The sequence below is a fragment of the Acanthochromis polyacanthus genome, chromosome 16, assembly GCF_021347895.1.
Source record: "Acanthochromis polyacanthus isolate Apoly-LR-REF ecotype Palm Island chromosome 16, KAUST_Apoly_ChrSc, whole genome shotgun sequence".
Taxonomy (NCBI): Eukaryota; Metazoa; Chordata; class Actinopteri; family Pomacentridae; genus Acanthochromis; species Acanthochromis polyacanthus.
The window spans coordinates 12575591-12595231 of NC_067128.1; the positions used below are offsets into that span (position 1 = coordinate 12575591).

The 19641-nt window shown below is 41.1% G+C and overlaps 2 protein-coding genes across 2 annotated transcripts in view; one reads left to right on the top strand and one right to left on the bottom strand.

Annotated features, from left to right (window-relative positions):
• Nucleotides 1–131, bottom strand: part of LOC110953096 (rho guanine nucleotide exchange factor TIAM2) — a 70118-nt gene extending 69987 nt beyond the window's left edge. Inside the window, exon 1 of the mRNA XM_022196937.2 lies at nucleotides 3–131. The gene's annotated coding sequence lies outside the window, so the exon portion shown is untranslated. The remainder of the gene's footprint in view (nucleotides 1–2) is intronic.
• A 5508-nt stretch (nucleotides 132–5639) lies between these two features.
• LOC110953111 (scavenger receptor cysteine-rich type 1 protein M130-like) lies at nucleotides 5640–18587 on the top strand. Its single transcript, XM_051937032.1, has 11 exons — nucleotides 5640–5682; nucleotides 6998–7285; nucleotides 7905–8210; nucleotides 8293–8580; nucleotides 11593–11907; nucleotides 11983–12267; nucleotides 13617–13931; nucleotides 14014–14298; nucleotides 15619–15942; nucleotides 17239–17321; nucleotides 17422–18587. Exons 1-11 carry the CDS (start codon nucleotides 5640–5642, stop codon nucleotides 17572–17574), a joined length of 2685 nt encoding a protein of 894 aa, XP_051792992.1. The 3' UTR covers nucleotides 17575–18587.
• The last annotated feature ends 1054 nt before the right edge of the window (nucleotides 18588–19641 follow it).

A 19641-nucleotide genomic window follows, 5' to 3' on the forward strand; every position in this document is an offset into this window, starting at 1 on the left:
ACCGACAGCTAATTCCTTGGTTTAGAAAAAAAGAATATCTCCTCTTCTCTGAGAAAAGATCCAAAAGATGTGTTGTCCTCTGCTGCGCTCACTTGTATTAAATCTGTGAGTGTGAGTCTCGTGTTTCCCGTCCTGACAGCATGAAGGCGGGGTTCTCCAGCTGGACCAGGACCAGCAGCTCAAGGAGGAGGAGGAGGATTTGTTTCATCAGAACACACCTCTGTGACAAAGATAAGCAGAGGTGGACAACAAAGTAAATTTAGAATGTACAACAGCGAGATATTTGTCTTTTTTTTTTACACTATATTATACGTCTACTGCTAGACATCTACCAGGGAATAATAATGAAGTTTTATGCAGACACAAAACATATGATCAGTTAGAAAAGAATATGTGTTTAGTGCACAACAAAATGAGCCTAGTGAGGAGAGTCTTTTAGCATTTTAGTCACTTCAATCTAGTCTTGTGCCAGTGTGTTAGGATTATTCCATTAGGAGTTGAGTATCTGTAGGGAAACGTTGTTCAGCCTCCTCTGTGCAGGGAGACCTATTGTTTACTGACCTAAAAACAGTCACAGATCCATATCAGTGCACATCCTGCAGAGCAGTGTTACAGTCAGTCATGTTCCAGACTTTCATTCATGTCTTTGGGCTTTTACTTTCAGTCCTTGAGTTCAGTCTTTAAGGCAGAACTTTTTCCCTGGCAACATAACAACCAACCCAGAGAATAAATCTTTACTTTGTGTCGTTGCTGTGATGCTATGAAGCTCACACAGAAGCATTATAAATCCAGCAGTGTATTACAAAACTGCTGTGCAAAATGTTCTTTTATTCCGTAGATGTACCCAGTTTTCACTATAGATTCATGTGGAGGCACAATTTTACTGCTGAAGGTGGTCAAGGTGGAGATGGTTTCACTGTTTTATAAAATTTTGGCAAATGTGATCTGTAATTACATTTATTCAGCCAATCATATCGCTTGAATCTGCTTAGAGACAAATGTAACTAAAGCTATAAAGAGTAAATTAGAAAGTGCACTATTATAATCGGAGCTGTTATAGAACAGTGAACATATTAAGTAAATTTGCTTAAAAACAGTCCTCAAACAGCATTAGAGTGTATGCCAGTAATTATACCTAATATTCTTCATGTTGCTTCCTCATAGTGTAAAGAGCCTCTGACATTTGGGACTTTCAGCTCACTGCTGCCCTCTGCCTGCTGCACCTGTGCATCACTGAACTTTTCTTTTTAATAGAATAGAACAATTTTCTCGTTTGATCCACAAAGTGTTACATGGACTTGCCCCACTCATCATAACTGACTTTCTTTAAAAAAAAAAAAAAAAAAAAACACACAAGGGACTGTGAGGTCCCACACAGAAAAACAGTCTTCGGACAAAATGCTCTTTCTATGAAGGCCAGTAAGAGCTGGAACAGTCTTCCACTCGCCATAAGGGAGTGTCTGACAACTGAGAGATCAACATCCATCAGTAACAGTTCTGTGGAGGAACATTAACACAGATTCATTTCTATCTGCTGATCATGAACTAACTTCACCTCGAGACAGCAGTTAGCGATCTGTTATGATTGATCAGCTGTGACCTGCAGGACAATTAACTACAGCTAACTAGTTTATGACACCAACTAACCTGATTTAGTGTCAGTGTGAATACTAAGTCAGGAAATGTGGCCTCAGATTTACAGAACAAGTTTAAAACTGTTACGGGGTGAGATGGAGAACCCAGGCGCAGACTCACAGAAACAGGCAAACGAGAGAAAGAGATTTATTCAACTAGAAACTAAATCAATACATAAACGGAGATCAGAACTTATGGGGACAGAACAAAACCAAACTACTTTAAATTCAACAAATCAATATTATGAATAGAAAAATAGAAGTCTACAAATCTAAACTGAATTAACAGAACTAAGCTAAGAGGGGTACTCATAAGAAGGGGGAACTAACAACGGGGGAAAACAGGCTTGGGGAATCCAAGAACAGATGACAGGAACAAAACAGAGTCCAAGAGGAGGGAATATCCCAGAGGAGGGAGAGCAGAAGAATCCATGAGGCTGAAGCAGTGTCCACAAAGAGATGTGACTCTAACAATCCAGCGAGGTGTAACCGAAAGAACGGGGCTTAAATAGTGAGGAGCTGATTAGGCAATGTGTGACACCTGCCATAATCAGCTAAGTGCAGACAGGTAAGCAGGGAGAGCAAGAGACAGGGACGAGTGACAGGAAGAGAGAGAGACATGAGGGAGAGGTGACAGACAGAGAGACAGACAGACAGAGGGAGGGAAGGAGAGACAGATCAAAACAGAAAGACAGATACAGAGAGAACAGGAGGAAGAAGGAGAAAAGCAGGGGCTGGAACAGGGATCATGACAAAAACACGATGTTAGAACATGGTTACAGTCTGGTGTTACCCTTCAGGAACTTCAGCTACAGTAGCGTAGGTCACTGCTTTATGTGTGATATTCTCCAGTTGTGGAGAAGAACTTTTACACGCTAACGTTATTAGCAGCAGCGTCGGTAAACAGCAGATGTCGGTAAATGTGGGCGGTCAGTCTGACTAATCACTGCTCTCCAGCTCTGAGAATCTTTTTTTTTCGTCTCTGGTTTCAAAAATCCAAGATGTCAACCAGGAAGTAGCCAAATCCGGACTTCATTTTCTGAGTGCAGAAACCAACAGGTGACGTCATGGTAGCTTCTTTATTATACAGTCTATGAGTAGAAGTAGCCAAACCACATTATGAGAAAAGCAAAAAAAAAAAAAGGAGAGAAAAAAATCTGTTTATCTGCATTAAAATTTTATCATAAATTTAACTTAACTATGAGGGTATTTTACAAAGTTCTCCACCTCACCCAGAAACAGGGGGGCAAACTCCCATTTTGGTGCATAAATGTATTATATAAAGCCTTATGTGACTGGCTACATAAACTTAAATATAAGAAGCTGTCAAAGAACAAAAGAGGAAAGCTTTAAGCAGGATGCTGCTGAGCTCTCAGTAGTGATGACTTCATGACCTTCACAAGTAAAGTTTTAGAGTGTGTCACTTTCTGGTTGGCAGAGATCATATTTTCCATTTTTCTATCTTAGTTTACATTCCCTGTTTTGTTTGGAAAATACTCAATTCTCAAGGGTGTACTGTAAAACAAACATTTAGCCGGTATTTCTCTATATTAGCCAGCTCAACAAACACCCCAGTCAGGCATAAAAGCTATCACTACAGTGATTATCAGCTTTCTTTGTTGATCTAGTTTTCTTCATCAGGCTCTCTGCATACTCACATAAAAGAGGATGTTTGACAAACCATTTGATTAACACCCCAAAATAGAGAAAAGTTATATTTATCTGGAAAGTCAGATAAAACAAATCAGTTAGTCAAATTTAAACATGTCTTAAAATGTGGGGACAGTAATATCATCCTCAACATTCAGAAGAACAAAGAGGTGGTTGTGGATTTCTGCAGGTCTGGGACTGCCTCGGCACCTCTCGACATCGATGTTGCAGTTGTGGAGATGGTCCCCTCCGTCAAGTACCTTGGGGTACACCTGACCAGCACCCTCACCTGGCACACCAACACCACTGCTGTAATAAAGAAGGGCCACCACCTCTATTTCCTGAGGAAGCTGAAGACGGCAGGGGACTGGAGGCTGATGTCCTCAGGTCCTTTGGAACTGTGTTTCATTCTTGTCATGTCACAATATCATGGTTAGAATGACAACTAAAGTTGAGTCTGAAGACATTAGAGACCTTGATGACCTGTAATATTTTTCTTACACATTCAGATAAAATGGGGTTATTTTATTGTGCTTTGAACATCTTGAAAAATTATCTAAAAATGTACTTACTCTGGATGACGGAGCCATTGCTATCAGTTCATGATTCTGAGCTGATGTTATCACATGGAACAGAAATGGTCAGAAGACGCTGTGGTTTTGTGACCACCATCTTTTAATCTGTAATGTGGAGACAGCAGCTTATGAGCACGTCAATGTTTATCAGATTATTTCTAAGAAACACAAGTCAGATAACTCAACAAGAGCACACAAAGTGCATCGCCATCTTTAATTAAGGAAACGTTTATTTAACAAGTAAAAAAAAAAATTTTTAAATGAGGACAGTACTTTGAACCAGCAGGAAGCAGAACCAGCATCAAATACATCCTGGTTTGTGGGCACTGCTGTATATATCTGACCACATCTGTAGGAGTGCCGACAATGAAAGTCAGAAGTTCACATACTCTGGGTCTAAAGTCACTAAAGCTGTTTTAAACACCACTGATCTCCTGTTGGTAAACTATAGTCTTGGCAAGTTGGTTAAGACTTTGGATAGACTTTAAGAAAGACACAAATAATTTTTCATTTTTAACTCACTGTATTACAGTTCTAGTGGTTCAGAGATCTGCATACACTAAGTTGACTGTGCATTTATACAACTTGGAATAGTCTGGAAAATTCTGATTTCAGAAGCTTATGATAGGCTAATTGGGGGGCACAGAAGTGGGCACAGTAGTGGTAGAAATGTATGGGATGTACCCTGACTTCACCCCCCTTCAGTCAGCTGGACGATAGGCTAATCAGCATCATTTCAGTCCATTGCCGGTGTATCCATGGATGCACTTTCAGGCTTAACCCTTAATCTTGGTGTCTCATTGTCTGGCCTAATAAGACTGAAGAAATCCACAAAGAAATAAATCCCCCCCAAAATGACATAAGAAAAAATTACCTCATTTGAGATGCAAAGCTACCACAATGACACTTGAAACCACCACAAAGAGAGGCACAAAATCACTAAAATGGGACACAAAAATACCACAAAGCCACTTGAGACCACCACAAAGAGTCACAAGCTTTGACAGAAAAACTTACAATCGTCACAGACACAAAACAAACATAGAAAGACACAAATCCACACAGAGACACAAACTCAACACGATGAGATGCAAAGCCGCCTCCAAGACACTTTGAAACCAACAAAGAGGCACCAACCCTCACAGTGAAATACAAATCCACCACCCAAAACCACCACCACAAACAGACTTGAAGCCACCTTAGAGTGACAGAAAACCAACACAAACACAAAAATCCACCACAAACGAAAAGTCACTTTAGAGACTCTAAAGTGCCACTTCAGATTAGCTGGTAATCCAGACTGTATGATCAGTTTTTTAAAAATAGCTTCAGTACTGACTGTTTTTTCTCTGTCAGCAATTGGAAAATGCTATAAAACTATCTGCACTGAGAGTCACTGCATGAGGCCTGGTGTGTTTGGTGGTTTTCTCCACACTTGCACATAGTTAACTCAGATAGTTAACTCTGTGTATGTGACATCAATATTAACAATGTGACTTTTAAATGTGTAGCAGCAGTATCTTTAAAAATAATTGTCACATCTGTTTAACACTTTGTTATAGACTAATGCTGTGCGACTCTCTCATCCACTGGTCAAACCAAAAACATATCCGACAGGAAGAGAAGAACGTGGGACAGAGTTAGTCAGATAAGGATGCTGTCACATTAAGACAAGAAAATCAGATAAAATGCAAGGAAGCTCCAGTTTTTCATGTTAGCAGATAAACACAGAGGACAGGACATTTGACGATCAGAGCAGACACGCGGACAGCAAGACGACATGGATCGACTGCTGGTGCTGTTGATGTTGCTGTGGAGCTCAGGTAGGGCTTTGCTTTGAAGAGCCACTGCTATTATTCACACATTTGATTAGATTATGGAATCATTTCTCACAACCAAGTCCTATCAAATGATCAAAAGAAGGAAAAGAAGTGGGAGAGTTCCCTTAAACTTCACACCCTCGACTTCATGAAATCAAAGCCAGTTTTAATTCTCTAGTCTTTATAATAGATTATTGATTTAGTTAGCGGCATCAGATGGATTTATATTCAATAATCATCTCCGTGCAGCCATTCTCATTGTTATTTAGTTGGATCTGCCACTGATTCAGTCATATCCCTTTCACATTTGTGGCAAATGAAAAAGAAGCGGTGAATAACTCTGAAATGCTTGCTTGATTTTGACTTATTTGCATTTCTGTAGTCCAGCCCTTTTAAAAAGATGGCTGTTCTGGCGTGCTGGGGGTGTCGGTAGCTGCTCCCTCTCGTCCTCGGGGTCCGTGTGGTACAGGGTGGCCCCGGTTGCTCTCTGGGGGTGCCGCTCTGTGGCTCCTGCGGCCACTCTAGTTTTCTCTAGTATCTTCTTCTGGCCTATTCCACTCTATACTGACATGACAACCACAACTATAGTGTTCAGTACTGTTTGGTTATCTATTAATTTATATATATTTTTTTGGTTGTTTGGTTTTTCTGTTTTGTGTGTGTGTGTGTTTGTTCATCTTATTGATGGGTAATTAGTAGTCGGGAATAACACAGCACCTGATATTCTTCAGATGTAATAGCACCGCTTGCTTGTCCCTGTCCCTGTCTGTCCTGTTTTGTCCTATCCACCCTTTGTTTCCCTTCACGTCACCACTGAGGTGTAGCACTGCCCTCCCTGGCTCTTAACAGGGAATTCTAATAAAGAATGTCAGCTTAGCTTTAAGGGAGGGCTGGTGATGGTCACACGCATGCACAGAATAATAAAATATTTGGCTGCAAGCCTAAAATATGCATTAATCTCATAAAATGTTGACACCCCTTCCGTGGAGTTAAACAATGAGAATAAATGCAGACAAAAAAAAGATGGCTGTAACTCTTCAGTGTCAATCTCCCTCTTGGTCCTTTAATTCTGTGTGACTTGTGTTCTGTCTTTTCACATGCTGATTTCAATAACAGCAAACTTGTGAAATGTGTTGGTTTACAAAGATGTTTCTGAGCTGAAAGAAAATGCTTTATGAAACATGTTTGTGCTGTCCACAGCTGAGCTCTAGCTAAATCACCTTTTGTGCTGATGATCCAAACAAAAAAAAACACACATAAAAAGAAGAATCAGCAATAAATACTGCCTTTTACTGATGATTCTCTGGTTTCTGTTCAGAGTGTGAGGACATCAGGTTAGCGGAAGGTGACGGCCGCTGTGCAGGTACACTGGAGCTGAAACGGGGAGAATGGACCAAAGTGGATATCCGAGACTGGACTCTGAAAGAAGCAGCTGTTTTCTGTCAACATCTAGACTGTGGCTCTGTTATTTCTTTATTAAATAGAAAGCTGTCTTCAAAAACTGTTGCGTGGTATGTCAACCATGACTGTGGTCAGTCTGGTTTTCCTCTGAGTGACTGTGGAAGATATGAACACACATTTTACGCACAGTATCTCATCTGCTCAGGTAAGCCCATCCATGCCATCATCAATGTCTCTCTCTCACTCTCTCTCTCTCTCTCTCTCTCTCTCTCTCTCTCTCTCTCTCTCTCTCTCACTGGATACAGCATTCCGAGTAGATCAGCTGTTTTAGCAACTGGTTTGAAGCAGGAGATGCTATAATTGCCACCATGACCTGCATTATGACAGTTTTTGGGTTTTGGTTCTAGTTTAATTTTGTTCGATGAATTACAACCAAGCTTAGATTTTGTTGGCCATTCTTAAGACTGGTCTTAGCTTAGTAAAACCCGTTGGTGCAACTGCCCCCGGATGAGTTTAAAAAGGAGGAGACAGCTGTTAGAGTTGTAATTAATTGTAAATGTACTGATAAAATTGATGCAATCTGTACTGTTATAAAGATGTGTTCTGTTGTTCATGATGAACTCAAGTTAAAATTGTGCTGAGTGGAATTTGAATTACAGATGACATCTTTTTGTTTCATTTCTGCTGTTTTATCTCTGGGCTGCACAGTGGCTCAGTTGTTAGCAGTGCCACCTTGTGTCCCGTCCCTAGTGAGGATTAAGCAGTGTAGATAATGGATAAGTGAATGTTTTATCTCTATCATGCTTCTTCTGTTGTCTCTGCAGACTCTGTCAGGCTGCTCAATGGGTCCACTATATCTTCAGGTAGACTGGAGGTTAGATCTAACCACCAGTGGTCCTCAGTGTGTGAAACTGATTTTGACCAGCAGGATGCTGAGGTGGTCTGCAGGGAGCTTGGCTATGGAGCTCCTTTGATCATCCAGGGAGCATTCTTTGGAGAAGCACCGGCTCCGATTTGGACCAAAGAGTTCCAGTGTGCAGGCAATGAGTCTGGTCTCCTGGAGTGTAAAAGCTCAGACTCAGCTGGAAACACCTGCTCACCCGATAGAGCTGTTGGACTCGCCTGCTTAGGTAGAAGATGAGCTGTAGCTTTGATTCAGATCAATTCTGTTCATAATGTTATTTTACTGATGACTCTCTGGTTTCTGTCCAGAGTCTGATGATATCAGGTTGACGGGAGGAGACAGTCACTGTGCAGGTACCCTGGAGCTGAAACAAGGAGACTGGAGACCAGTGGATGGCCAAAACTGGACCCTGGAGGCAGCAGCTGCTTTCTGTTTACATCTGGACTGTGGCGCTGCTGTTTCTGTAGGAGAGAGAAGGGAGTCCTCCAACAGAACTGTGTGGAGGATTATATCTGACTGTGTTCACTCTGGATCACCTTTTAGGGAGTGCATTACTTTAGGATCCTCTTCCCTTCTCCTTAATCTCATCTGCTCAGGTAAGCCGCACAGTGACATCAGCTATGACATTATTAGATGTAGGCAAAGCAATTGAACACTTGACTCAAATAAAAGTGTTGATCCTTTCTGGAATGAATTGTACATGTGACCTGCCATTTAACCACCAGCAACTGTTGGTGGGACTTCCTTTATTTACCCAAGTTATCCTCCAGCACCTCCAGCTCAAAAGGTCACAATGATGACCTGATCTTTTCCACCTACAGATTAACTACCAGTTGAGGTCTTTTACAGAACCTCACCAGTGGCTTAACCACTGCTCTGTCCCTCCCTGACAGTATTGGCATCATAGCTGTAAGAGCTTTTGTCTCCATTGCCACTAGAGTTGCTTTTCAGCATCAGATACCATCTTCATAGTTGCAGTCAAATGAGATTGACAGTTTGATGCAAAGCCGTTGCAGCTCACCTTGTGAAAACTGTGAAACCAACTACTTCTGCCAATTCATATATGCATTAATGAATGTGCATTTTGCTGTAATTAAGACTGGACTTAAATTTGGTTGGTGCAACTGACATAAGGGATTAGCAGTTACTGGCCCTGGAGAAGTTTAAAAAAGGAAAATTCAGCCATCCAAGCAGCCGAACAGAAGGTACAGAACAGGGCCCGAGAAAACACATTGAAATCCATCTCTCATCAGTCACAGTTAGAGTATAGCAAATGTGCCGCTAAATGGCTTAAAGGCATTATGGAGGATGTTTTTTTTGTTTAATTTGTCTGATTCACATAAAATGAATATACTGACCTTTAGTGGACTTGTATGTATGGTTTCTAAAAGAATTAAAAAAATAAATAAATAACTGTGGACATGGCAGGACCTGACAAACATCAGCCAATCAACGCGCTCGGACCGAGGCGTTTGGTTTACTCCCTTTCCTGTCAATCAAAAATCTTCCGGCTCAGGCCTAGTTACATAGATTACGTACGCCTTGGACTTACACACGTGGACAAAATTGTTGGTACCCCTCAGTTAAAGAAGGAAAAACCCACAATTCTCACTGAAATCACTTGAAACTCACAAAAGTAACAATAAATAAAAATTTATTCAAAATTAAATAATCAAAATCAGCCATCACTTTTGAATTGTTGATTAACATAATTATTTAAAAAAACAAACTAATGAAATAGGGCTGGACAAAAATGATGGTACCCATAACTTAATATTTTGTTGCACAACCTTTTGAGGCAATCACTGCAATTAAACGATTTCTGTATTTGTCAATGAGCGTTCTGCAGCTGTCAACAGGTATTTTGGCCCACTCCTCATGAGCAAACAGCTCCAGTTGTCTCAGGTTTGATGGGTGTCTTCTCCAAATGGCATGTTTCAGCTCCTTCCACATATGTTCAATGGGATTCAGATCTGGGCTCATAGAAGGCCACTTTAGAATAGTCCAACGCTTTTCTCTCAGCCATTCTTGGGTGTTTTTGGCTGTGTGTTTTGGATCGTTGTCCTGTTGGAAGACCCATGACCTGCGACTGAGACCAAGCTTTCTGACACGAGGCAGCACATTTCTCTCCAGAATGCCTTGATAGTCTTCAGATTTCATCGTACCTTGCACACTTTCAAGACACCCTGTGCCAGATGCAGCAAAGCAGCCCCAAAACATTACTGAGCCTCCTCCATGTTTCACCGTAGGGACAGTGTTCTTTTCTTCGTATGCTTGGTTTTTGAGTCTATGAACATAGAGTTGATGTGCCTTACCAAAAAGCTCCAGTTTGGTCTCATCTGTCCAAAGGACATTCTCACAGAAGCTTTGTGGCTTGTCAACATGCATTTTTGCAAATTCCAGTCTGGCTTTTTTATGAGTTTTTTTCAGCAGTGGTGTCCTCCTTGGTCGTCTCCCATGAAGTCCACTTTGGCTCAAACAACGACGAATGGTGCGATCTGACACTGATGTACCTTGGCCTTGGAGTTCACCTTTAATTTCTTTGGAGGTTGCTCTGGGCTCTTTGGATACAATTCCAACGATCCGTCTCTTCAATTTGTCATCAATTTTCCTCTTGCGGCCATGTCCAGGGAGGTTGGCTACTGTCCCGTGGGTCTTGAACTTCTGAATAATATGAGCCACTGTTGTCACAGGAACTTCAAGCTGTTTAGAGATGGTCTTATAGCCTTTACCTTTAAGATGTTTGTCTATAATTTTTTTTCGGATGTCCTGGGACAATTCTCTCCTTTGCTTTCTGTTGTCCATGTTCAGTGTGGTACACACCTTTTCACCAAACAGCAGGGTGACTACTTGTCTCCCTTTAAATAGGCAGACTGACTGATTATGAGTTTGGAAACACCTGTGATGTCAATTAAATGACACACCTGAGTTAATCATGTCACTCTGGTCAAATAGTTTTCAATCTTTTATAGAGGTACCATCATTTTTGTCCAGGCCTGTTTCATTAGTTTGTTTTTTTAAATAATTATGTTAATCAACAATTCAAAAGTAATGGCTGTTTTTGATTATTTAATTTTCAATAAATTTTTATTTATTGTTACTTTTATGAGTTTCAAGTGATTTCAGTGAGAATTGTGGGTTTTTCCTTCTTTAACTGAGGGGTACCAACAATTTTGTCCACGTGTGTACGTGTTTTGTGTATGTGTTGCTTTGGTATAGCTTCGTAGTTAGCTGGCGACTTGTTTTGCTCATCTTTTTTTACATAATGGCAGATAAAGATCCAGGGGGACCCAGCCGTAAAAGACAACTTCATGAGTCCTACGCAAGTTTCTGGAGGGGGGCGTTTCTTCGTAAATGTTAAGAGGGGGGAAGTTAGAGGGGGTTGAGGGAGAGGTTGTATGCATGCTACGTTCAAAGTCGTAGGAAATTAAATCTCCTCTAATGCCTTTAAGTCTATGCCGTTATATAGATGTGTTCTGTTGGTAATAATGATCTCACTAAGGAACTGCACTGAGTGGAGTTGGATTTAAGCAATAGTTGTCGGAAAATATCTTTCCATTTAGTTTCTGCTTTGTTACCTCTCATTTGATTTCCTGTTGTCTCTGCAGACTCTGTCAGGCTGCTCGGTGGGAACAGTCTTTGCTCTGGTAGACTGGAGGTGAAGTCTAGCCAGCCTAACCACCAGTGGTCCTCAGTGTGCGAAGCTGGCTTTGACTGGCAGGATGCTGAGGTGGTCTGCAGGGAGCTTGGCTGTGGGCTTCCTACTGTCTTCCAGGGGGTGCTCTTTGGAGGAGTGGAGGCTCTGATTGGGACCAAAGAGTTCCAGTGTGCAGGCAATGAGTCTGGTCTCCTGGAGTGTAAAAGCTCAGACACAGCTGGAAACACCTGTTCATCTGGCAGAGCTGTTGGACTCTTCTGCTCAGGTAGAAGAGGAGTTTGACTTGGTTAATTTCTGTTCATGTTGTTCTTTTACTGATGACTCTCTGGCTACTGTTCAGGGTCCTTCAGGTTGGTTGGAGAAGCTAGTCTCTGTACAGGTACCCTGGAGCTGAAACATCTGGATGATTGGAGACCAGTGGAAGCCTCTGCATGGACCCTGAAGGCAGCAGCTGTTTTCTGTAAATATTTGCACTGTGGCTCTGCTATTTCTTTACAACGGAGAGTGGCGTCCTCATCAAGATATTTGTGGCGTGTCAGTCCTCACTGTTTTCGACATGGAAATGAAAAGACAAAATGTATAACATCAACTTACTCTTTCTTCATCCTGTATCTCACATGCTCAGGTAAGCTCACCAACGATATCTATGGCAACTATTACATCAGAGGTCGGTTAAGTCGACAAGGGCTTGAGTAGCTAAAGTAGGTGTTTGAGAACTCTGTATCTGTCTAGCTTTTATGATGTATTCTTGGCCAGGACTGTTTGCACAAAGAGATTTTTCGTCTCACTGTACCTGTTAAACAACACGAACTTAAACAGTTTTTGTCAGCTTCCGATTGTTCTAATGCAGATTGTCCATTTATCTCTCTATCCATTCAATCATACATCTATTTTCTAAGATTTACTTCCTCATCCCTGCCACTTCCTTCAGCTCTTCTAGGAGAATATAGAGGTTTTTAGCTCATCTGCATGATGTAGTCTGTCCCGAGATCTCTTCCCAGTTAGACTTGCTCACAGCACCTCACCTGAGAGGTGTCCAGAGGGCATCTTAGACAGGTGTCCAAACCATCTCAAGTGGTTCCTATGGATGTAGAGATACAGGAGCTCCTCTGAGTACCTCATGAATAAACAAACTCTTCAACTTACATCTAAGGATGAGCCCAGACACCCACTGGAGGAAGATCATTTTTACTGCTTGTATCTGTGATGTTATTCTTTCAGTCACTATCTGCAGCCCATCGTCATAGGTGAGGGAAGGAATGTAGATTGACCAGTAAATTGGGAGCTTCACTTTTTAACCCAGGTCTCTTTTAGTACAACAGATAGGTACAGTAAAGGCATCACTGCTGATACTGCACCAATCCGTCTGTTAAACTTCTCAATTTAAGGGAATGACTCACCCTCAACATGGAGTGGGCAGTCCACCGTTTCTTCTGGCTAAGAACCATAGCTTTAGAGTTGGAAGAGCTGATTTCCATCCCAGCTGCTTCACACTCGGTTGCAGACCTCCCCAGTGCAAGTTGGAGATCACTGCAAGATAAATCCAACACATCATCTGCAAAAAGCAAAGATGTGTGCAATCTGATCAAACTGGAAAACCCTCCATTTCTTGACAGCCTTGAGAAATTCTATCTATGAAAGTTATGAACACAGTTGGTGATCAAGTGCAGCCTTTGTAGAGTCCAAGCACCCACTGGGAACAGGTCAGACCCACTGCCATGCTCTTTCTTGTTTGTACAGTGATCGTGAAGATGATATGTTGTCAATTGAAAACACATTGAAAACTCATCTAAAATCAGTGAAAGAATTGTCAAACAAAAATAGCTCCAGTCTCGGCTGCTATAACCACATGGGCTTAATGGTGAACTCATGATGAAATTCTGCTGAATGGAGTTTGGATCATTGAGCAACATCTTTTTGTGTAGTTCCTACTGTCTTTATCACTCTTCTTTTGATTTTCTTGTATCTCTGCAGACTCCATCAGGCTGCTGAATGGGAAAAGTCTGTGTTCAGGTAGACTGGAGGTCAGGTCCAACCAGTCTAACCACCAGTGGTCCTCAGTGTGTGAAGATGATTTTGACCGGCATGATGCTGAGGTGGTCTGCAGGGAGCTTAGCTGTGGAGCTCCTTTGACCTTCCAGGGGGCACTCTTTGGAAAAGCGGCGGCTCCGATTCAGAAGAAAGAATTCCAGTGTGCAGGCAATGAGTCTGGTCTCCTGGAGTGTAAAAGCTCAGACTCAGGGGGAAACACCTGCTCACCTGATAGAGCTGGTGGACTCATCTGCTCAGGTAGAAGAGGAGCTGTAGCTTTGATTCATATCAATTCTGTTCACAATGTTATTTTACTGATGACTCTCTGGTTTCTGTTCAGAGCCTGTCAGGTTGGTGGGAGGAGACAGTCGCTGTGCAGGTACCCTGGAGCTGAAAGATGCTGGAGTCTGGAGACCAGTGGATGCCTCTGGATGGACCTTGGAGGCAGTAGGGCCTGTCTGTCTACATTTGGGCTGTGGCCCTGCTGTTTCTGTAGGAGAAAGAAGGGAGTTCTCCGACAAACCTGCATGGTTGATTGAACGTTACTGTGATCTGTCTGGACTTGATTTGAGGGAGTGCATAACATACTGGCACTCTTCCTCTGCTGTGAATCTCGTCTGCTTTGGTAAGTAACTGATGGTTTTATACTGTCTAAACAGACTTGACTGGCATTTTTGTAGTACTTTAATATGCTGTGATGTCACTGGACTGACCTACACAAGTACTTTGATAAAGTGTCCTGCTAACTAAACTTTTTGAAACACACACATATTTTGTTCAGGCTCCTGTGCCACTATTGTATTCACATGTTTTTATGTTATTTGTAGTGTTGTCAAAGGATTGAATTAAAAAAAAAAAAGATTAATCACAGGGTCGCTGTGGATTAATTTAGATTAATCACAATTAAATCTTATTAATTTTAACTCGGACAGTTTCAGACACTGATGTCCGCTTAAATCTAACAGTGTTTCAATAAAATGTTATCAGACTGATCAATCGCTTTTTGCACAGTCTCACATCATTTTATTTTGGGGCCTATGAGGCAGCCTATTAAAATGCTATACAGATGATCTGCAACCTCCATTCATGGTTCAACCTTCAATTTCTGTGAGTTCTCCTGTAAATCAGCTTCAAATAATTTGAACACAGAGAACATTTATTGTCAAACACAATTATGAGAAATAAAGAGACAGCTTTCATTACTGATCTGTCACATATTGAGATCATCATGGCTGAAAGATCTGTACATGCATTATTTTTATCAGTCCTTACATCCTACTTTCCAGACAATTCTGTGCTGTTAAAAACATCAAGAATGAAATAAGTCCAAGCCTCAACAAAAACCATGCAATGTGTATTCTGTTCATGGAATAAACCTCATAAATCCAACAAATTAAATCTCTCCAATTAAACTAAAACGAAAACTTTATATCAAGTATCATACTGCTGAGCCAACATCTAAGCCAATCAGCTGTTAGATCAGCTGAGAACAAGATGTGGAGAGCAACAATGGTGCCAGGATCCAAAACCTGCAGCTGCCTTGATCTTTTAAGATGATAGCGGCCTATGTTTACATGATGTGAAAACAATCTGCTGCTTTATGCACTGATTGATTCTTTCATGTCATAAAGAACAAATCTGCACAGAAGTGAGCTGTTTCTGTCACGATGACAGTGATTTCCACTGAATTAAACTGTCAAGCTATCCAGAACAATCACATGTTTGGGTTCACAATAGTAGGCATGTATCTTTAAGCTCCAGAGCTTACCTAGACTGTTCACCTTCACCTGACAGGGCACAGCGGGAGGGATCTGTCTGTGTCTCTAGGTTTAGGGCGGCAGAATCAGTCGCTGTGTTTACATTCTGTCATCATTCTGTTCAGTGTTCGTTACCACATGACATGGCGACTGTGACCTCAATCTCCATCATTTGTTGTTTTTCACAGAAATACAGGTTCAGCCAAATATCTCTGTGTCTTCTTCCATGGACGGGGTCTCCCAGGTCCAGCAGCGGAGGTTTCAGGTGTCCAGGAGCTCCAAATTAACCATCACCTGCTCCATTCAGCCACAGTTATCTGGAGGGTTCTTTCAGCTCATCTTCACTTCCTCCAACACGGCATTCAGCTACTCCCGGCCAGCTGTCAATCACTTGGCACGTTTTGTGTTTCCTGCTGCAAATCCCGCCCACCAAGGAAACTACAGCTGCGTTTATCACTTGTTGTCCCATAGCTTCTCCTCTCAGAGCTGTCTGCTGTCTGTCACCTCCTCAAGTAAGTTGAAGGAGAGACTCAGAAAAGATGACCAGGCAGCAGGATCTGATCAACAGTGTCCATGCATGCCATTCTTTGTTAAATCACACAGTGACTACTGTCTGTGTATCTCATGTTTTATGGTAACCAAGTGCTAACGGCAAGCAGTGTACTGAAAGGAAGAGCTGTTTTGATTATTAGGGCAATTGGTTCTCTGAGAACTTGAGGTACTTCTAAATGAGACACACTGAAGCTCTATAGCCATAGATTCAATTTAGTGCCATATCATCACATATGTCATCTCAGGACACATCACATAGTAAGATCAAGACCTGACAATATTATGCTATAAAGAGAAACCCAACAAATCGCTTTGGAATTCTTTCCAGTTGGCAACAGTGGAAAGAAATCCTTCCCTTTAACAGGAAGCAACCTCTAACAGAACCAGGTGTAGAGAAGGTGGCCATCTGTCTTTACCTTAACCGGTGAAGACATTAACCATTGCTCAAAAACATGCTGCTCTGGAGCCAGAGATACCTACAGAGAATACAAAACACAAACTACAAGACAGACAAGACACAAATTAATTATGGGAGAGCTATTTGGATCAGAGAGCTAAGACATACACAACCAGTCAAACGTTTGGACACACTTTCATTCAGTGGTTTTTATTTGATTATTTTGTACATTGTAGATTAATACTGAAGGCATCAAAACTATAAAAAATGCAAATGGAATTATGTTGTAAACAAAAAAATGCTAGTATTCAGTATTAATCTACAATGTAGAAAATAATAAAAATAAATAAAAAGCATTCGCACCTAATCTGGAAAACTGATTCATATTTGATGGATTGAAAGCATGATAAATGTAGGTGCGTACTTTTCCCATCACTGATCTGTTTCTATTTATTCTGACCATGAAAGTCACCATGAGTCACATGCTAGTTTCATGTGCCATTTGTTGAACTCGATCACCTTTTTCTGCAGGCACTTTCAAAGAGGATCAAAGGTTTGCTTGTACAGATGGGTTGAAACAATTTGTTTTCAAAGAGAGGTAAAATCCACAAAAAAATCTCAGGTCAGAGAGATCTTTTTTTTTTTTTTTTAACAATACGACAGGGAAAAATGCCGTCTTTACAGAAAAGATGCCCGTAGTGCAAAGTCAATATTTACTGTAATAAGTGAAATTAAAAAAGATAATGTAGCACTAAATCCAACAGCTCCATGTTGAAGTGACTTTGAGATTTCAGGACAGTTCGTGTTTAGCGCTTGGACTCAGGATTGCTGTGTGATGACTGTGAATGTGTTTGGTCAGACCCAACAGCTCTTATCATCAGATGGGTTGTCGTGCCGCTGACTCTGCTGATGGTGAACATTGCCCTTTATTTCTACCGTAAGGTACAGTACACATAAGAGTATAGCTCTCAGCCTGTGTTTATTGAGCTAAAGAAAGGAGTGATGCAGCTGGTCACATCTATGTGCTGTCATGTCTGTCCAGGCCACCAGGGGGCAGAGGCCGAGCAGGCAGCAGAACATGGAGCTGGTTGTCTGCACCCTTTATGTTTCTGCAGCAGAAGAAAGGCCTGATGAAGAGGGAGAAGCCCAGGCAGCAGAGCAGGACCTCCATGGAACCCACCTCATATCGCCATGAATGACTCACATTCAGCAATCACCCCAGATTTTGCATTTTCATTCTGAAGATCACTTTATACAATAAGGATAAAATGATTCTGTAGCTTTCTTATTCTAACCATATATTGGTAGCAGTGTTGTTAAATAGAGAGTTGTGACAGAGGAGGTCCAAAATGCTTGATATTCATGTGATACATCAGGTACATCCCTGAAGTAATCAGTGGATAATTTGAATCTTTTGGTAATTAGTCGTCATAAAAATGAATTGACTTACAGTGTTTATAAATCACATCGACATGTGCATGTAGCAAATTACATCAATGTTTTTAACAAGTGAATTCTGCCAGTGTCAGAGGATTACTGTAATCAGCTGGTGTCACCTGCCTTGTGACTAATTTTAAGCGAACATTAACAGGGTTCAAGAGAAAACTGCTTTTTATTGCTTGTGTGGCAGTCGAAAGCAATCACATGTTAATGTTTAGTGATACACTGAGAGAGAGGTGAAAAGTGGAAAAGTGTTCTAAATTTTAAATTTGGTCCATTTTTTTACGCAACATTTATTGTGGTTTGAGTGATTCCAAAGGCCTAAGTATTGTAATCTCAATGATGTGAGGACTACTGTAATGTTAAGGACTGTCAGTGGATCAATGGACCAGCAGAAGCAGTATGGTAAATAGGATGTCCCAGGAAACTCATTGCAAATAAGTGGAATTAAGTTTATTTTGATGTTTACAATTCTTAAGCCCCTTTGCACTAATATAAACACTGACACATAATATACTCACATTCATAACAACTTTATTGTCCACTTTTTGCATGAAATAGGAAAACATTTCTCTTGCATGTGCAGAAATCTGCTCTTTAAAATGATGCAATAAAACACATCACATCCAGACAGGACAGGATGCACAGAATGTGTATTTATATATACATTTATACTCTTACCAACATATATATTGTTTCTCTTTTGTGTTGTTGCTAGACATTTATTTACTGCAATGAAATCATGAATTAAATCACTAATGAACAGCATGCCAAGCAGTTTGTCTGTGTCTTTTGATCCATGTTGTCCTTGTGTACAGTCTGCAGCATGTTTTACTGTGCTGGACAAGGTATAATATATATAATATCTATATATATAAATGTACATAAGAAACCAGTATAAATGTTTAATTTTCCCACTGACACAGAGTGGAGACTAAAACAATTGTTGGCTGAAGTCAGCAAGTGTAAACTTACAGTAGTTTAAGAGTGCATCAGTAAAAATCTGTGAAGTAAGCACATTCAAACAATGCATCTGAACATTTCCGTGAAGATCATCACACAAGGTGTCTCACTGAATCTCCTTTTAATTCTCAGAAAACAGAAACTATTATACACACATCTAAAGGCTTGGTCAGGGAGACAAAGAATGGTTTTTAACTTAAACTTTTTAAACTTCAGCTGGTTGTTATTATAAGAACCATTTGTTGCTGATGTTTAACAAAGTGTGTCCAGTTTTATGTCTTCCTGATGTGATATGAATTTGCATAAAATTGTTCATGCTCTTGGTTGTCTTTTAGTTATGAGTGTAAACACGACCAGTACGAACGAAGTGTTGCTTCATACTCTGCTTCAACACAGTGTTAATACATAGAAAGTAAACCCACCCTGCTTCTTCCCTGTTTTATAACATCACTGATCACCACCACAAACCAATGCAGCATTCCTCATAATGTATATTACATGGTTGTTGCTAGAGGTACGGACCCGTACCCGTAGCCTGTGGACTACGGATACGGCACTTGCCATTTGCAAATCAGATACGCGAGATCTGGTCACATGACTCCCGGTAGACACTAGCGGCACGGATCCGTAGCATCGGTACTACAGGTACGGACCCTAAACCTGACCCTAACACTAGCCCGAACCTTAACCTTTGCTTACCTTTCAACAGTTTGCAGTGGTTAGCAGCTTCTTGACTCGCGAGACTCGCGTACAGGTCCGTATCTGTCTGGCAAATGGAAAGTGCCGTATCCGCAGGCTACGGATACGGGTCCGTATCTGTAGACACTACCATATTACATATCTAGTTGATTACTCATAT

What these genes read in the sequence shown, in the direction of transcription:
- LOC110953111 (XM_051937032.1), top strand. Translation starts at nt 5,640, where the DNA reads ATGGATCGACTGCTGGTGCTGTTGATGTTGCTGTGGAGCTCAG. An exon ending in GATGTTGCTGTGGAGCTCAG is followed by an intron (nt 5,683 to 6,997) that starts GTAGGGCTTTGC and finishes GTTTCTGTTCAG; the next exon opens with AGTGTGAGGACATCAGGTTA. An exon ending in TGTTGGACTCTTCTGCTCAG is followed by an intron (nt 11,908 to 11,982) that starts GTAGAAGAGGAG and finishes GCTACTGTTCAG; the next exon opens with GGTCCTTCAGGTTGGTTGGA.